The sequence below is a fragment of the Accipiter gentilis genome, chromosome 14 (genome assembly GCF_929443795.1).
Source record: "Accipiter gentilis chromosome 14, bAccGen1.1, whole genome shotgun sequence".
Lineage (NCBI taxonomy): Eukaryota > Metazoa > Chordata > Aves > Accipitriformes > Accipitridae > Astur > Astur gentilis.
Genome location: NC_064893.1, coordinates 22,035,347 through 22,051,287, shown reverse-complemented (window position 1 = coordinate 22,051,287; position 15,941 = coordinate 22,035,347). Strand labels below are relative to the sequence as shown.

The 15,941-nt window shown below is 49.7% G+C and overlaps 1 protein-coding gene across 3 annotated transcripts in view; it reads left to right on the top strand.

The window, feature by feature from the left end:
• Nucleotides 1-15,941, top strand: part of ZHX3 (zinc fingers and homeoboxes 3) — a 47,093-nt gene extending 31,152 nt beyond the window's left edge. Inside the window, exons 3-5 of one of the 3 annotated variants that reach the window (XR_007508082.1) lie at nt 10,328-13,254; nt 14,808-15,192; nt 15,700-15,766. Coding sequence is in view for 2 of the 3 variants with exons in the window: in XM_049816571.1 (XP_049672528.1) it covers nt 10,485-13,254; nt 15,700-15,755 (2,826 nt within the window). In the remaining variant the exon portion in view is untranslated. Of the gene's footprint in view, nt 1-10,327; nt 13,255-14,807 lie in introns of all 3 variants that reach the window. The other 2 variants (XM_049816571.1, XM_049816573.1) reach the window with 2 other exon arrangements.

Sequence of the window (15,941 nt, the reverse complement as noted above, 5' to 3'; positions counted from 1 at the left end):
TGCATAGCACAGAAAGACCCTGACCCTACCAGCTGCTGCTGCTGAACAGGGAGTGGGGCCTCACCAGGAACCTGTCCATCCAATGCCAAAAAAGTTTGTGGTCCCAGCTTCCAGAAGAGGAGAGGGAAGGTCTGTCGTCACCTCCCTAGGGAGGGCTGTGTTGATGGGACCACAGTGCCAGGGACCTTCCCCACCCCATAGCACCCTCGCGAGTGGATGCTTAGCCTCCATGCAGCAGCTCTGCTCTAGCAGTGTTGTCGTGCTGCGTGGCAGGGAAAGGAGTAGGCAAAGCAGCAGACAGAGCAGCCATGCACCCAGCAAACTTCTGCAGGAGTACCTTGCCCCACATTAAAAATGGTTGGGATGCTAGGGCAGAGCCTGGGGGGACAAGGTGCCAATCCCACACAGAGGCCTCAGCCCAGTATTTCTTTCCCCCAGCATTGTGCTGGTGATTGACTGGCGTTTGCTTGGCAAAAGCCTTTTGAATATTCATTTGGTTGATCAGAGATGAGAGTATGGTAGCTCCTTGAAATCAGCTTGGGGAGGGGAAGCAAATAAAACTGCCTTTTTCTTGCTTCTAGTGCTACTTGAACTCTCTCAAATGCCTACTTCAAATGGATAAATGATTGTGGAGACCTCAGCCTACCTAACAAGCCTGCTCTTTTGTAGCAAAAATTATAGTGCCTGCGTACTTGCCATCCTCATTCAAAAGCCCATTCCTCATTAATATCACTTTATACATATTATTGCAGCTCAAAATGCCATTCCTCTTCTCCCCACCCATTTCCTTGACTGGCTGTGACATACAGGAACTACACCCAGTGCTTGACTCGCCTCTCCTGACCTTTTGTAACTTGGCTTCAAACTCCTTTTTTTGGGTCTTTTGCAAAACACTGTCAGAAGGGAAAAATCCTTTGTTAAAACACAGCCAACTCCTGCCTCAACGTGGAACAGTTTGTTCTGCTAAAAGAATGAGCCAGTTCAGTGAGCAGAAAAACATTGCCATAAACCAGCGGACTCAATAAGCTGCAAAAGCCATCGGCTGTGCTCAAGGTCTGAAAGGACGACTCTGAAGCAGGATTCGGGGGGGGGGGGGGCGATAAAAAAATCCACAATCCCAACCTGCCAGACCCTGTTTCCTTGCTTTCAGCTGAAGTATTTTGCAGTTGTCTTTTTGGTTATAGCAACTGTAAGTGGGGGAATGGGAACTGATGCTGAGCCAGAACGTAACACAGCATTAGAAGCTAGCATATTGCAAAAGGGCACGGTGGATGAAGTAATCCAAAAATGCTCAGCTGGGAAGGGGCTGCAGCACTCTAATAGTCTTCAGTCTGTGCTGCAGATGATCAGCTCCAGCGCCCTACGCTTGCTGTCTGGTACTATTTAGTAGCTTGGTTTAGTCCTTCCCACCCACATCTTGTTTTAAAGCTCTGGACACTCTTTATTTCCCTGGAATTGCTGCGGGTCTGTCCCTTACGTGGCCGCTCAGTAACTGGTGATCAGTCTGTCTTCAGCAAGCGTTTCTTTGTTGCACAAGGGACTTGGATGCTTGGTGAGAAAACTGTGTGATCCCCTGGCAGGCTGTTGGGTTTTTGGTTCTGCAGTGGGATCATTTTGGTGCTGGTATAAAAGCTGACGCTGTTTTTCTTTTAACAATAACAGTTGTGCTAGCATCTAGAGCTGTGGTTCCCAAATTTGGGGGTGCTGGCCTCCAAATAGGGTCACCCATATGGAGGTGGATGTGCCAACCTGGAAGTGGGGTTGTGAGCAAAAGTGCTTCAGAAACACAGGCTCAGAGACTTCCCCCGAAATGACTCTGTGGGAATGGGCAGGCTGCAGCAGCATTGAGAGCACGGTGGGTTTCTATGCTTTGTGTGCTCTGTTGCCATCCAGGTGCTCGTACCTGTGGACTTCTCACCAGCTGGGCTGAGCATTTCCTGCTGATTTAAAAGACTCGAGTACCCTTGTCAGAAATTTAACAGGGACCAAGATCTACCTCTGGTTCTCAGTTTGATTTAGAAACCGGGAGTCTTTATTCTGAGGTCCCTGATAGTTTTTTGGCTTAGAGCCAGTGTAGCAATTTCAGATAATAAAAAGAACTATATTTTATGTGTAACCTACCCCTTTTCACATGCATTCCAAAAGGCTGCATCTGCCAAAGCTGGTCTTGTCCTACCTAAATGGTGTTGCTTGATAATAAGCTTTAAGTGTGGGATTGCAAGGCATGTAGCAAGTCCCAACGTGACATGGCAGAGTATAACTGACCTGCGTGGGGCTGTTTGAGGTGCCTGTGATCAAGCTGCAATCACAAACGGATCCCTGACAATGCAAGCAAAAAGAAAACCTCCTAGAGAAAGCACAAGGGACTGAAATCGGAGCTCCTGTGCATTTATAAACATGACCGATGTTCTCATACTGTCCTGTTCAGGCACAAACCAACCCGCTGGTATTCACCAGCTGAGTGTGAGGTGATGGGAGACCCAGATACCGATGAGCTGAGGGACTTCTTGAAGCTCCATTAATGCTATCTGGTGTCCTCTGCTGGTAGCATTAACCTCAGAGCTGGCTCTGTTGAGAGATGATTATCTGTCTGCTGGACCTTTTCCTTTGGGGGAATGCCAGGAATGTTTTGCAGCATGGACAAAATGTGAGGATTGAAGCTATGGAGGTAGGTCCCTGGGATGCTGGGACTGTGAACCCTGCTAAGGTAGTGTAACTCGGAGCAAATCTGTAATGAAGCCTCTGTGCCAAAAGCGATTATTATTTTTTTGGAAGATGTTAATGGTATGATTGCGTAACGTTTATTTTGTGCTTGATCAAATGGATGAGGGCAGAGTAAAAAGAGTGAGTGAATTAATGTTAGTCATGTTCAAACAGAAGCATGCAAAGCTCCGAGGGATGATCAGTGGTTTTGTTTTGATGTGTGTTGGTTTTTGGTTTTTTGTTTTGTTTTTTTTTTTTTTATTCCTGACATCCTCCTGAAATATAGCACGCAGGCTTGTCTCTAAGGGGGGCACATTGCCAATAGTCTAAAGGTTATATTATCCTAGTGACCTATTTTTATACTCTAATCGCGTTCTGTTTCAGCCGCCCCTTTCTAGCCTTCCATCTCACTCAGTTTTGTGCTCCTCTGAAAAAAAAGTGGAGATAATTACCATTAGTCCCTGAGTGCAAAGGCAGCAAGCCAGCCTCTGCCCAGGTAACCACGGCAAAGGCAAGTTACTGCTGTTATGGAAGCATGAGAGCAATTCGAAAACGCAGCTCGTAAATGGGTGACAACTTGAAACAGGATGAGGAGGAGTGTTGTGGGGCAGAGGAGAGAGATCTTAAAGGCAAATTTTAAATGGAGAAGTACAGCAGTTTGTAGAAAGGCGAAATTTTAATGAATAGCTCTGTTTAACTAGCCTAAATGGAAAAGACGCTTTTCTACTCTAGGCCTGCCAAGTAATGGAGAATGAATACGATTGTTTGGTCAACTGGCTTCCACTGCCTTTAGACTGTACCCACATTTTCAAAGCCGGGCTTAAGCTACAAAGCACCCTGACCAGTCAACATAAAGAGAAATTGTTCCTTAGTACAAATGTTGACTATGTGATGCTGCTTGAAGCTCAAAACTGCTGAAATTTGTACATGTGTTTGTACATTTGTGCAGTGCAAAATAATAAGATGTGAAGAGACTTTTCTTGCCTGCGTGGCTTTATCGGGCTGCGGTTATTTTATTGCTGGTTGCTTTCCCTGTTCTTGTTGAGAGCACCTGAATTTTGAGTGCCTGCAGTGTTAGTGCAGTAGCGATCTGCTCTGGAGGGGAAATTCTCGTTAACTGTTCATTCATGGGAACTTGCAGTCCAGTACAGGGTTAAACCCCCCAAAAATCAAGTGTGTCACGACCTTGGTCTGCATTATGGACCAAGCTCTGAGTGGCAGATGCTACCTACAGGTGCAAGCCCTAGGCAAGGGCATGGCATGGAGATGTGCACCGATTACTGGGAGCCAGCATGATGCTCTGCTGCTGGCATTTTTAGGCTGCTGGAGATGATCCCACCCCGTGACTTCCCTTCCAGCTGCAGTCTTTGCAAAGTTACTCCTGGAGGATGCTGGACCCCAGCTAGCCAGCACGCACAGCCACAGACTGGGAAGATAGGAGGTCAGTCCTGCCAAATCTTGCCTTTTCTTTTCTGTTAGAGAGCTATGCTGCTGCAGCTAAAAGAGAGGTCCCGTGTGCACCTGGAAGTTGGGATTTGGTCTGGAGAGGTGGGCTGTTCCTTCTAACTGTGTCTATCCCTATTGAATCACAGGGATGTAGCCTGGAGAGGTCTTTGCTGAGTTGCCAGAGCATGTCCACCCACGTAGTGTGTCCCTGGGATGGATTAGCAATAGCTGTCCTGTTCCTGGCAGGGGACTGTGTCCTCGAAGCTGTTGCTGATGCTGCTGTATGCCCTTTCCCCATGCTTTATGTTTTTGTTGTAACCAAAGCCTGTAACTCCAAGTCCATGGTGATGAAACCCAGGTTAGAGCTGGTGTGGGGTAGCCTCTGGCCAGGGAGCAAGCCTTTGCCCCTTCTCGCCTGGGTCTGGAGGGTGCAGGAGCCTCCAGCCTTCCTCTCTTCTGCCAGCCCATACTGGGCACATTTTGGCAATAAATTAATAAAACTGGTGAAACTCCTACATGACTTCTTATAAAGAGACTCTAAATGCAGAACAAATATTAATGACCAACTGAAGAGAAATAGAATCCCAGGACTGCCGTGGCTGGCAACAGAGGCGGCCATGGGGCTGTGCCTTTCGTACACCTGCGCTTGCTGCTACGTGGACCTGTTTTTCCTCCCCTCCCCAGCACCCAGGTAAATGCACCCAGTCCCAGGCTACTGAGCTGGCACCCAGCACTGCCTGGAGCAAACGGGGTGTCTGCTGTGGTCGGGGGAACCTGCTGTGAAACATGGTGGGATTTCCCTCTGGGGTGCTTGACATTGGGAAGGGGAAGGCGGCTCGGGTCTGGGTGTTGCAGAGAGCACCCACTTGTTGGTGCTGGCCACAGGGATCTTTTGTTTACTGGCCTTTACTTGCTAATTACCGGTGGGGAGATGGGAGATGGGAAGTCATCTGTGGACTTCCCAAAGACAGACGTGCATCTTCTGGGCCTGGCTGGAGGTAGATCCCAAATGGGAGACACAAAAAATCTCAAACATCAACTTCTTTTTTTCCTCTTTTGATATCCCCCCCCCCCCCGCCCCCCCCCCCAATATTATGCTATCAGCTGGGGCCTGCAGAGTTTCAGCTTGAAAACAAACCGCTATTATTTAAAGTGCCAATATTGTGCTTGGCTTCGTATGAGACAGAAACATCAACTTTGTCTCTGACCTGGGGAGTGTGTCTGCCTGCCTAGCAGGCACCAAAAGTGTTGAGAAAACTGTTATTTTACTTCTATTTTGCTGTTGATTTTTTTAAATTTTTTTTTTTATGTGAGCATTCACTCTTCAGCAGAGCTGCATCAAACACCGGAGCCCACAATAGAGCACGTAGCCATCCTACGTGTCCACGTGGAGCCTTGTCCCTGCTGTGAGCATTGGGCACCCAGGGTTGGCTGGGCTGGGGGCAGAGAAGGGCAACTGTCCTGTTGTCCCCATGCCCAGGCAGTGGGACCGGAGCTGCTGTGCCCAGCTGTGCGCTGGCTGGCCGGTGATGCTGCCTGGTGGGTTTTCTGGTTGTTGTTTCTAGGCGAGGTTTGCAAAAGGTCACAAAAATTAATCTTCTAACTGGGGACCTTGGCACTATGCGGAATGAATGTTTTGCATTAACAACCTAACTCATTAATTCACTGAAACATTTAAAACCAAACCAGTTATATCCAGCCAAGCTGGAAAAAGCTGAAAGTTCATACTCAGCAGTGCAAATTTCGAAACCTCCTTTTGTTAATCTCTGCAGAAGTAAATTTTCTGAAATTGCTAGGCTCACTTTGACCGGTCTCAGCATTGTTTTCCTCAGTGGAGGCAAAGCTGCTCTGCAGAGGGTTAGTGGTGTGTACCTGGACCTGCCGATGGGGATAGGAAGGTTCCTGTGCTGGGGAGGAAGGAGGGTTGGTAGAGGGAACATTGCAGGAGGGGAATGCTCATAGCAGCATTGCAGGTTTTGGGCTGTCTCTAGCAGAAATGCTGCGCTGTTCTCATAGATTGGGACCCCAGATTTAACAGTTTCCATCTTCCTCCTCTATTATTATGTTCTGAATAGCTGGGGTAGTTGAAATCACAGCCTAGCACATCTTGTGGTGCTCCTACTTGTTCTGCTTGTTTGTAAGCTGGAGGTGGGTCGCCAGCCTGTGGCCTTTGTTCGCCTCCTGCACGGACGAGAGACGGGCAGATGCGGGCAGGGCAGTAGCCTGCAGTTCCGCTGCCCTTGCCGCTGGGCCCACATATGGGACTTGTCACTTCTGAGCTGCAACCCTTGAGAAACTGATGGATGGCCACCAACCTGGCTGTCCCTGTAGCCATGATGTGGTGATAACAGTGTAAAATTGCATCTACCAGTGGAGCAGAGCCTTCCTTTGGTGACTTTTTTTTTTAACTGTTTTAAGTTGGGTGCTGTGCAGATGAGCAATCACGGCCGTACATCAAGGATGGGGAACCCCAACCCAACCCAAGCTGTTCACCTGCTTTCATGCCTGCCTTGTGCAATGGCCAGGCTGCTCGTCCCTGTCACAGGAGCGGGGGATGCATAGTTGTCTCGCTGTCCGTGTGAGTGAACACACATCAGCCCCAGGGTCAGTTCCTGGTGCTTTAGATATGAGAGAAATGTACCCCCAGCCACGTATTGGTCTGGGATCTGACCTGGCCAAAGGAGCCTTTGGGCTGCCTTTCCTTCCAGCGTTAGTTTCTCTGGGAGCATCACTGAGACCAAATTGGTTTGACTCTGCTTTGAGTCAGTTTTCCCTCAAATTTCCAACAGCAGTGGCAGGTTTAGGTGGACAGGTCATTTGACCTGCTTACTCTGCTACCTCACTATTAAATTAGCAGGTATAAATTAAATAGGAACCATCAATTTAAGTACAATCCCTTTGCCTTCCTGGCTGCCAGGTAGCTATTCCATTCAGCTAATGTCTCTTTGCTCCAGTTCATCATAAAATAACACACAGGAAATCAAGTTCTTCACACATGGCTGTACAAATTAGTCTGAGACATTCACAGTGGTGGTATACTGAGCTCTGCTGTAAGGCTGGTTTTTAATTGATTAATTTTTCTGCCATTAATTTACCCTATCCATTAAAATAGCCTCACTTACTTTAATGACGGAGAAATCGGTGAATTATCCATTCTGTTATATATTAGTGGTGTATTAAAGTATTAGTGCATTCCAGAAGGTAAGCAGTGAATAAAACATGCTCCAAACATGCGGTTATGCAACTGTACCATGGAAATGAAATGGACGAACAGTACACTTGATTAATTTTTTTTCCTCACTAAATTGGCACTGTGATTCACTTCCAGCTAAATTTGCAATCTGTGTTCTCAGGTGGCATTAATATTGGAGCCCCAGCAGGAGAGCTTTGGCGGCTGGGGCCGCTTTGATTGCATTTTTAACAAAAGTTGTTGGAGAGAGCACGGAGCTTGATGCAAATGTGCTGGTAAATGAAATGCAGAGCTTTTAGGTTCTCCATAGGTGGGTCAGGCCATTCATGTTTACCCAAAATAATAGTGATGGCATGCTTGGGAGAGGCACTTCACTGACGTGGCACAATGGGGGTCTTTGTGTGTCTCCGTTGCTCTGTATCAAATTTACTCTGTTGACAGATAAAAATCATCTTTTTGATATCTGGCAACTCCATAAACACTAGGTAAGGTCTGTCTGGGACTAGAACTGTCTCGGTAATGGAGACTCTGGAACTGGATCTCTATCAGGAGATTGGTGGAAATGAAAACGCTTGCAGAGGGCCTAGCAGTTTCTCCCTGGCCTGTGTTAGAGCTGCAGAATAAAATTAAATAAGAATTCCCTTTTACCATTGCTTCCCTGACACGAAACTCCTTTCAGCCTTTAAAGCTATATTTTGTAGCCTTCAGGCTGGTCTTATTGTTTTTTTTCCTAATTGACTGGACTTGGAAAGGTCATCGTACCCTGCTAGATTGTGTAATATTTAACTTAGCATCAAAAATGAGGATCTTAGGATTGGTGTCAAATGGATGCTGTTCCCCTGTGAATAGCAAAGCCCATTCATAGTCATCCAAGTATTCGAGTTGCTAATGCTAATGAATAACTTTCTGGCCCTCTGCAGAGGGAAAGACTAACCACGAAAAGGTGGGATGAGAGTGGCATAAAGCAGGTATTGAGAGCATGCAACTTGCACTGTCTAAATCCAGATCACAGCTTTAATACCTTTTTTATTTATAGATATTTTTTTTAAAGTTATAATTTCTAGCTTTTCATGAAGCTTTAGCATAGCAAACAGTCTTTTCTGATGCCAAGTTCAGCGATGACTAACGCTATTTACAGGACTGTTTTGTAATCTCAGATCAGCCCACATTAACGGGAAGTTACGTTTTCCCGTCAGTCTTTTAAACGGTGCCTGAGAGTTGCTGAGGCCAGAGTTGGCCATCCGGGCTCTCCTGTTTGGAAAAAATTATGTCAGCTTTCAGAACAATTTTTTTAAAATTTTCTAATGAAGTTAAGGAAGTAAAACTGTACTTCCTCCATTTGATTTTTTGCATTAGGACCTTTCACTCCTCTGTTCTAAAAGCTACTGACAAAAATAAGCAGAGGAGGTATTGCATAAGCACCACAAAGTCATTTGCCCGATCTGCATTTCTTGGTGCATGAGATCAGCTCAGAATATCTGATATGAGAAAGCTACTGGTGCACAACTGCTGTAGCTGATAGGAGTTACCTCTGTGAGTCATCTGGTAGGATGGTAAGTTGGTCTTTTTTTTTTTTTTTTTTTCAAGTTTTTATGAGTGTTTTTATAAAGCTCCATTGCTGTTACTGTAAATCCGAGGAAGATCTGGCACAGAGTCTTTGTAATATGAATCAGTGCATCCATATGCTTCCAAGTGACCTTGCAATCTGGAAAAATACCATTTTATCCCTGTGTTTAAAAGAAAAAAAGCAGAGTTTCTGTCTAAAAGGTAGACAGAGGGGTGAAGGCAGAGATGTTGCTCCCTCAGATGTGCTGCCTTCCCTGTCATTGGGACCATCACAAGGCAAGTGACTCCTGGTGCCAGCTATAGCAGACAGCTTTACTGCACTCCAGTTGTGATCTCAGGCAAGGAGCATCCGCCGTGCAGACGGCAAAGCTACATCAGGCCAGGAATAAGGTTGTGGCTAATGCCGTGGCCTTCAACAGGCTGGAGTAGATCAGGAACTGCTTTAGCTTCAGAAAAAGGAAAAAGAAAAAAAGAAAAAGAAAAAGGAGGGGGGCGGGGGGGAGGGAATTTTTTTCATGTGACAGATCTCTGGTCACCCCAAGCCCAGAAAAATGGGCTTGTGTTGCAGAGAAGTTGCACTTTCTTAGGAAGTATGCCCAGTACACTGAGTTGTGAGAATGCCAAAAGCTGCAAAGATGGTGGGAGGGGAAGGCTGGGAGCCAGGAACATGTGTGTGATGCTGCCCTTGAGTTTTGGGGCCTTACCTTCTCTTGCAGCTCCAGCTGAAGACTCAACAGATGCTGTTAAAACAGCAACAAAGTGTGCATAGGGTGGGGAGGTAATCTCACAAATGCTTTGCAGGCTTGCTCTGCAAGGAGGGCTAAAATATATGGAGCTGGCTGCAGCCTCCTTGCTCCCTGCAGCAGAGCTCCAGGTGTCTCTGCAGGCAGAAGCCATTGGCACAGACATGGTGTTTTGAGCTGGTGAGAAGCTTCCCGACAGGATGGTTGGAAAATGCCAATTTTGAAGAAATCAAAACATTCTGTGGGGAACGCGTTGATTTTTCATCAGGTTTTTCTGATGGAAAGCAGGTGGTTTTCCCAGGGTAACCGTGCTTGATATCGCCTCCTGGATGCTGCTGAGCTGGGAGCCTGGGTGCGCAGGGAGCCCAGGCACTGCTCTTCCTGCTGAAACACCAGTGACGGGTCTTGGCAGGGCAGGGTGAGGGGAAATTTCAGTGGTTTTCCTCTTCAAATGAGAATTTGATGTGGGCTGTAAAAGAGGCATGTTTGTGTGTTTGTTTTTGAACAAGTAATTCACAGGTTGTATGTGTGAAAATACAGTAAATCCAAGGTCAGGTTAAATTTTTCCAGCAAAAGAGGCTGAAAATGATTTATCAAGTGAAACAGCTAAATACCAGGACAGTTGTGCTTTGTCTAATGCCAAGAGAACTAACCCCTCCTCCCTCTCCCTTGTCCTCAGGTTCAGTGGCAAATATGAACATTTGTCAATATTTGACAACTCTTTTGGACATCATGAATATGCTGGAATCTAGACCACAGAGCACTTGCAATAGCGCTTTTTAAATTTGAATTTAATGTAAATGAAAGAAAAATAATCTTCTGGATCAACTGTAGTGATGGCTAGCAAAAGAAAATCCACAACTCCCTGCATGATACCAGTAAAAACACTGGTGCTTCAGGAGACTGAACTGGACGCTGTAGAAGATGATCGTGAAGGAACGCAACAAGATGCTCCTGCGGAAGGGCCAGCAGCTAGCGATGCTGGTGCCAGTAACAGTAATAATGGAGCTTTGTCTAATGGGCACCGTGGTATTGCTGATAGTGACACTTATATCTGCAAGTCTTGTGACTTTGGATCTCAAGATGTTCATCACTTCTTTGGGCACTTGGACTCTGAGCACTTAGACTTTAGCAAGGACCCTGCCTTTGCATGTGTTGCGTGCAACTTTCTGGCAAATAGCCACGAAGGGCTCTTGCACCACAATGCAGAGTCACACGCTGGTGAAACAAGCTTCATCTGGAGGGTGGCTAAGCAGGACAATCGTACAACTGTGGAGCAAAGTCTCTGTGAGGCCGTCAGCAGCCATGACCTTCCGGGAGAAGTCCCTGAAGAAGGGGTGGATGGCCAGTCTGAAATTATCATTACTAAAACCCCCATCATGAAGATAATGAAAGGTAAACCAGAGGCCAAAAAAATCCACACACTGAAGGAGAATGTGTCAAGTCAGCTGGGCGGTGAGTCGGAGGTGAAAGATGGAGAGCATTCATTCGCAAACGGGTCCATGCCGGTCAGTCAGCCCACTGCAAGTTCGACAAAATCATCTCATATAGTGAATGGCTCCATCATAGGAAACATGCCTGTTCTGCAGGCAGGTGTTGCACAACTTGTGTCACTGCAGCAGCAACCCCCGTTGCATCAGCAGCTACCTACATCCAAGTCACTTCCCAAGGTGATGATTCCTCTGAGCAGCATTCCAACGTACAACGCCGCCATGGACTCCAACAGCTTCCTGAAAAACTCTTTCCACAAGTTCCCCTACCCCACCAAAGCTGAGCTGTGCTACTTGACTGTGGTGACGAAGTACCCAGAAGAGCAGCTGAAGATCTGGTTCACTGCCCAGAGGTTGAAGCAAGGCATCAGCTGGTCACCAGAGGAGATTGAAGACGCCAGGAAGAAGATGTTCAACACCGTTATTCAGTCTGTGCCACAACCCACCATTACAGTTTTGAACACACCTCTCGTTGCGAATCCTGGGAGCGTCCCCCATCTTATTCAGGCGACTTTACCGGGCCACGTGGTGGGGCAGCCGGAGGGGACGGGAGGGCTGCTGGTCACGCAACCCATCATGGCAAATGGGTTGAAGGGCACCAGCTCCTCCTTCACCTTGGCGGTGACTTCTGTCCCCAAGCCACAGCCGGCAGCACAGCACAGCACGGTGAGCTCCAGCAATGCATCGGGGGTGAAGGTGGTCAACAGCGGCCAGTCGCTGCTCACCGCCTGCCCAGCGATCTCCTCGCAGACCTTCCTGGATCCCAACGTCTACAAAAACAAGAAGTCCCACGAGCAGCTCTCGGCCTTGAAGGGCAGCTTCTGCAGAAATCAGTTCCCTGGCCAGGCCGAAGTCGAGCGGCTGACAAAAATCACGGGCCTTTCCACCAAGGAGATTCGAAAATGGTTCAGCGATAGGAGGTACCACTACAGGAACGTGAGAGGTGGCCGGGCCGTCTTCCCTGGAGACAGTGCTCTCGATTCCCTGCCCGAAATAACCCTCGATGTCTCGCCCAGAGGAGCCGAGCTGAGCCCCGCGGCGGCTGCGCCGGCCCCTCACCACCCACCGCGGCGGCAGTCATGGCACCAGGCGCCCGACTTCACGCCGACCAAGTACAAAGAGCGGGCGCCGGAGCAGCTGAAAGCCCTGGAGAGCAGTTTTGCCCAAAATCCCCTTCCTGCGGAGGAAGAGGTGAACCGCCTGAGGGGGGAAACGAAGATGACACGGAGGGAGATTGATAGCTGGTTCTCGGAGAGGAGGAAGAAGAAGGTGGCAGAGGAAAATAAGAAAGTGGAGGAGGCAGCTCGGCAGGAGGAGGAGGAAGCGGAAAATGGTGGTGGGGAAGGGGAAGACTCCTCGGATGAGCTGAGGGCCACAAGCGAAAACGGCTCAGTCGACGCCTCCGGCAACAACCCCAACTCGATGGAGCGGAAAGTGAGTCCCATCAAAATCAACCTGAAGAACCTGCGAGTGACCGAGTCCAACGGCAAAAGCGAGTTACCAGGGGCCGGCACAAACGAGAAAGGGGACGGCAGCTCTAGCCGGCCACCCACCCCTCCGAAAACCAAACTGAACTTTAAAAAAACGGCCCAGCAGCGGCATCTGCTGAAGCAAATGTTTGTGCAGACCCAGCGGCCCACGAACCAGGAGTACGACGCCATCGTTTCCCAGACGGGTCTGCCACGGGCCGAGGTCATTCGCTGGTTCGGGGACAGCCGGTACGGCTACAAGAACGGGCAGCTGAAGTGGTATGAGAACTACAGGCGGGGGGTTTTCCCCCCGGGGCTGGTAGAGGTCAGCCCCACAGGTCGGGAGGTGCTGGAGGACTACTACGAGAAGCACAAGGGGCTGCGGGAGGAGGACCTGCCCGGCCTCTGCGAGCGCTCCCACCTCAGCACCCAGCAGCTCAAGGTGTGGTTTGCGGTCAAGGCGGAGGAGGAGAGCAGGGGCACCGTCCCCGAGGAGGCCTGCGCCGGCGAGACGGCGGGAAGCCGGAAAGGGCCGTGCGAAGCCGGCTCGGAGGTGTCGGAGAGCAGCGAGTCGTGGGAGCCGGGTGGACAGGAAGGTGGTGCCGGGACCCCCGATGCCCCCGGCCCGCCACCCGCCGCGCGGCTCGGTAAGACCCCCGCCTCGGGCAGGGCTGGCTCCCCGGGAGGGTTTGGGCGAGCGTGGGGCACTGAGCGTTTCCCATTTGGGAAACTGAGGCTTTAGGGAAGGGTTTAGTGTCTGCTCCTGCTGATTGGGATTTAACTGAGGAAGTGGTGAGGAAACCCCAGGGAAGGAGGATGAGGAGGGTCTGGTGAGATGCTGTGAGTGCCGCTGCCTGCCCACCCCTGCCTGCCTTGGTCACTGGATGCTGGCTCCGCTCTGAAGCCAAATCCTGGCTTTACTTAAAGCCTAAGTAAAACCAGCAGGAGTGTCCGGTCCCTTTACCTGCCCCAGGGGAAGGTCTCCCTTGGGTTTATTTATGAAGGGGACGGGTATTTGGGAAGGAGGGGGCCTGGCTGCTGTCCCCCATGCCACAGGCTCCTTCCATGCCTCCCCCTGGCTTCAGGCAGCAGATGTAACCCGTGCCTAACTGCGCAGGCAAGAGCTTCCTCCCTTCCCTCTCCCACTGCCAGCTCTCCAGATGTGAGCACCTGTCTTTGGTGTGGGGCAAGGCTTCGGTGTTTAAGATGGAGGCTGCAAAGAGGGAGAGGACATGGAGGGTTGTTTACAGCTGCTGGCCCTACCCCTCCTCCAGGACTCGCTTCCGAAAGGCATGTGCGTGTGTGTGCACGTGTGTGTGGAGGAGAGGAGAGGTGGTTTCCAAGCCCTCCGTGGGCTCTTCAGAAGTGCAGCTGGGGGCCGTTTCCTCCCTGGCTGGGTTCCCACCAGATGGGGATGGCCGAGCGCTTGCCCTGTCCCGCCGCGAGCTGCACGGCCCCTCGCCTGCTCCATGCACGCAGTCCCTTGCTGGCGTGCTGGGCAGCTGGGATCTTCTCCAGCCCCGCTGCCTTGCTTTGGAGCCTCCCACATGCTTCTGCCATGGCTGCAGGCCTTAAAAAACAAAACCAAAAAAAAATTTTAAAAATCCACTAAAATTCATTGCTTCCTTGCCCTGTCTAATGCAGAGGAGATGGAGCGTGGGTTTAAATGGGGCCTTGCCCTTCTTGCAGCTGAGAGGTCTGGATGTGTGCTGCCCTGTGCACCTTGTTGGGGAGCGGCTGCGGCTGCAGGAGCGGGCTGGGGGGGCATTGCAGCGGGAATAGTTTGGGGAAGGGTGCTGGGCCAGATTTTATGCCTGCGCCGGGGCAATGGCCGTGCCCCTGCTAGCACCCTCTGAGTGGGGCTTTATGCCACCCAGAGCGAGGTGGTCCCGTCACCCCCCGTGGCACAGAGGCAGGATGTGCCCAGTGAGGGCACGCACAGCTTCAGACTGCTGCGGGCTGCGTCCCGCCTTAGCCCTGCTACTGGCCAAAGCCCAGCTCCGCTCCCGTGAGGATTTTTAGATTTCCTGGCCCCTCGGAATGAGGCTGGCCTTTCTCCACAGCTGACTCCAAGGCTCCCAATTTTGCCCATCCCGAGGCACTCCTGCACCCCTTCCTCCCCACCCAGCACCCCACCTGGGTTACAGGCCCGGCCCCTGCAGCAAGCCAGAGCATCTCTGACACCTGTGTTCTTTTTCAGAAACAGACTGAACTCAAACCACCAGCTTTTGGAGGATCTGCTCTTATCCTTGAGAAGAAATTTTTGGTCTTTAAAAACCCATGGGCCGGCCTGATGCAAACCTCAGGAGCAGCACATGGTGATAAAGCACTGCCATAAATGAGACCTTTGAGCACAGCACACGAGAGAGCGCGCGTGCAAAAACTGGGCACTTAGTGCAGAGCTCTCGGTGGCCCAGCCGAGGAGATGGCTGAGAGCTGGCGGAGGCGGAGGCTCAGCTCGCACCCAGGAAATAGGATGCTCTTGTTTGCTTTCCAGTGGACAGACTTTCAGATTTCATATTCATATACCGATGCCTACAGCTGCCTATACAAGCATAACGAATCTCAGACATTGTGTAAACAAGGTCATTGCTTAGATATGGACTATCATGGCACAGTACTTTTTTTCCTTTTTTTTTTTTTTTTTTCATCTGTCCGTTAAGGTGTTTGTTCTCTAAAGGTTGGCATGGCTGCATATATCCTCTCCGCTCTTTCTGGTCCTTAAGCCCTGGCAATGAAGGGCTTTGCGGGCACGCAAGTGTGTATGTGTGTGTTAGGAAAGGAAAGGTATTTGAGAAGAAAACTGCCAGTCTTGCATTAAAGTCCGGTGGGACTTGAGTGAGATTTTCATCCCTACAGATTAGGTTAGATTTAGCATTGCATACTCTCCAGCAAGTAACAGGTTCCCAGACACAGACAACCCGGGAGATGGGGTTTGGTGTCATTTGTCCCTTGCTGGCTAGAATATTTTGCCCTGCGCTCCTGGAGACCGACTGTAGCAGGCTATTAAATCTCCAAGTCTCCCTTTAATCACTGAGAACTAGCACATAATAATTTTTCCATACTGACCTGGAATCCTTTTCATTGTTCAGAGAGAACAAGCTGTTCTTCAGAGAACAAACGCAGAGAATACGCAGCATTGCTGTGAGTGGTTCAAGTCATTGTTGTCTCCAAGGGATCAGCGAGGCAGCAGCTCTTCTGCAATCAGGAAGCTTCCCTCTTGCAGCCCTACATGACAGATCCTCCTGCAGCAGTGCTGGTAACTTCAAGTGTTTGCTCCAGTCTTTTTTTTTCTTTTTTTTTTCCCCTCTTTTTCTCCACCCCCCTCTCCCCT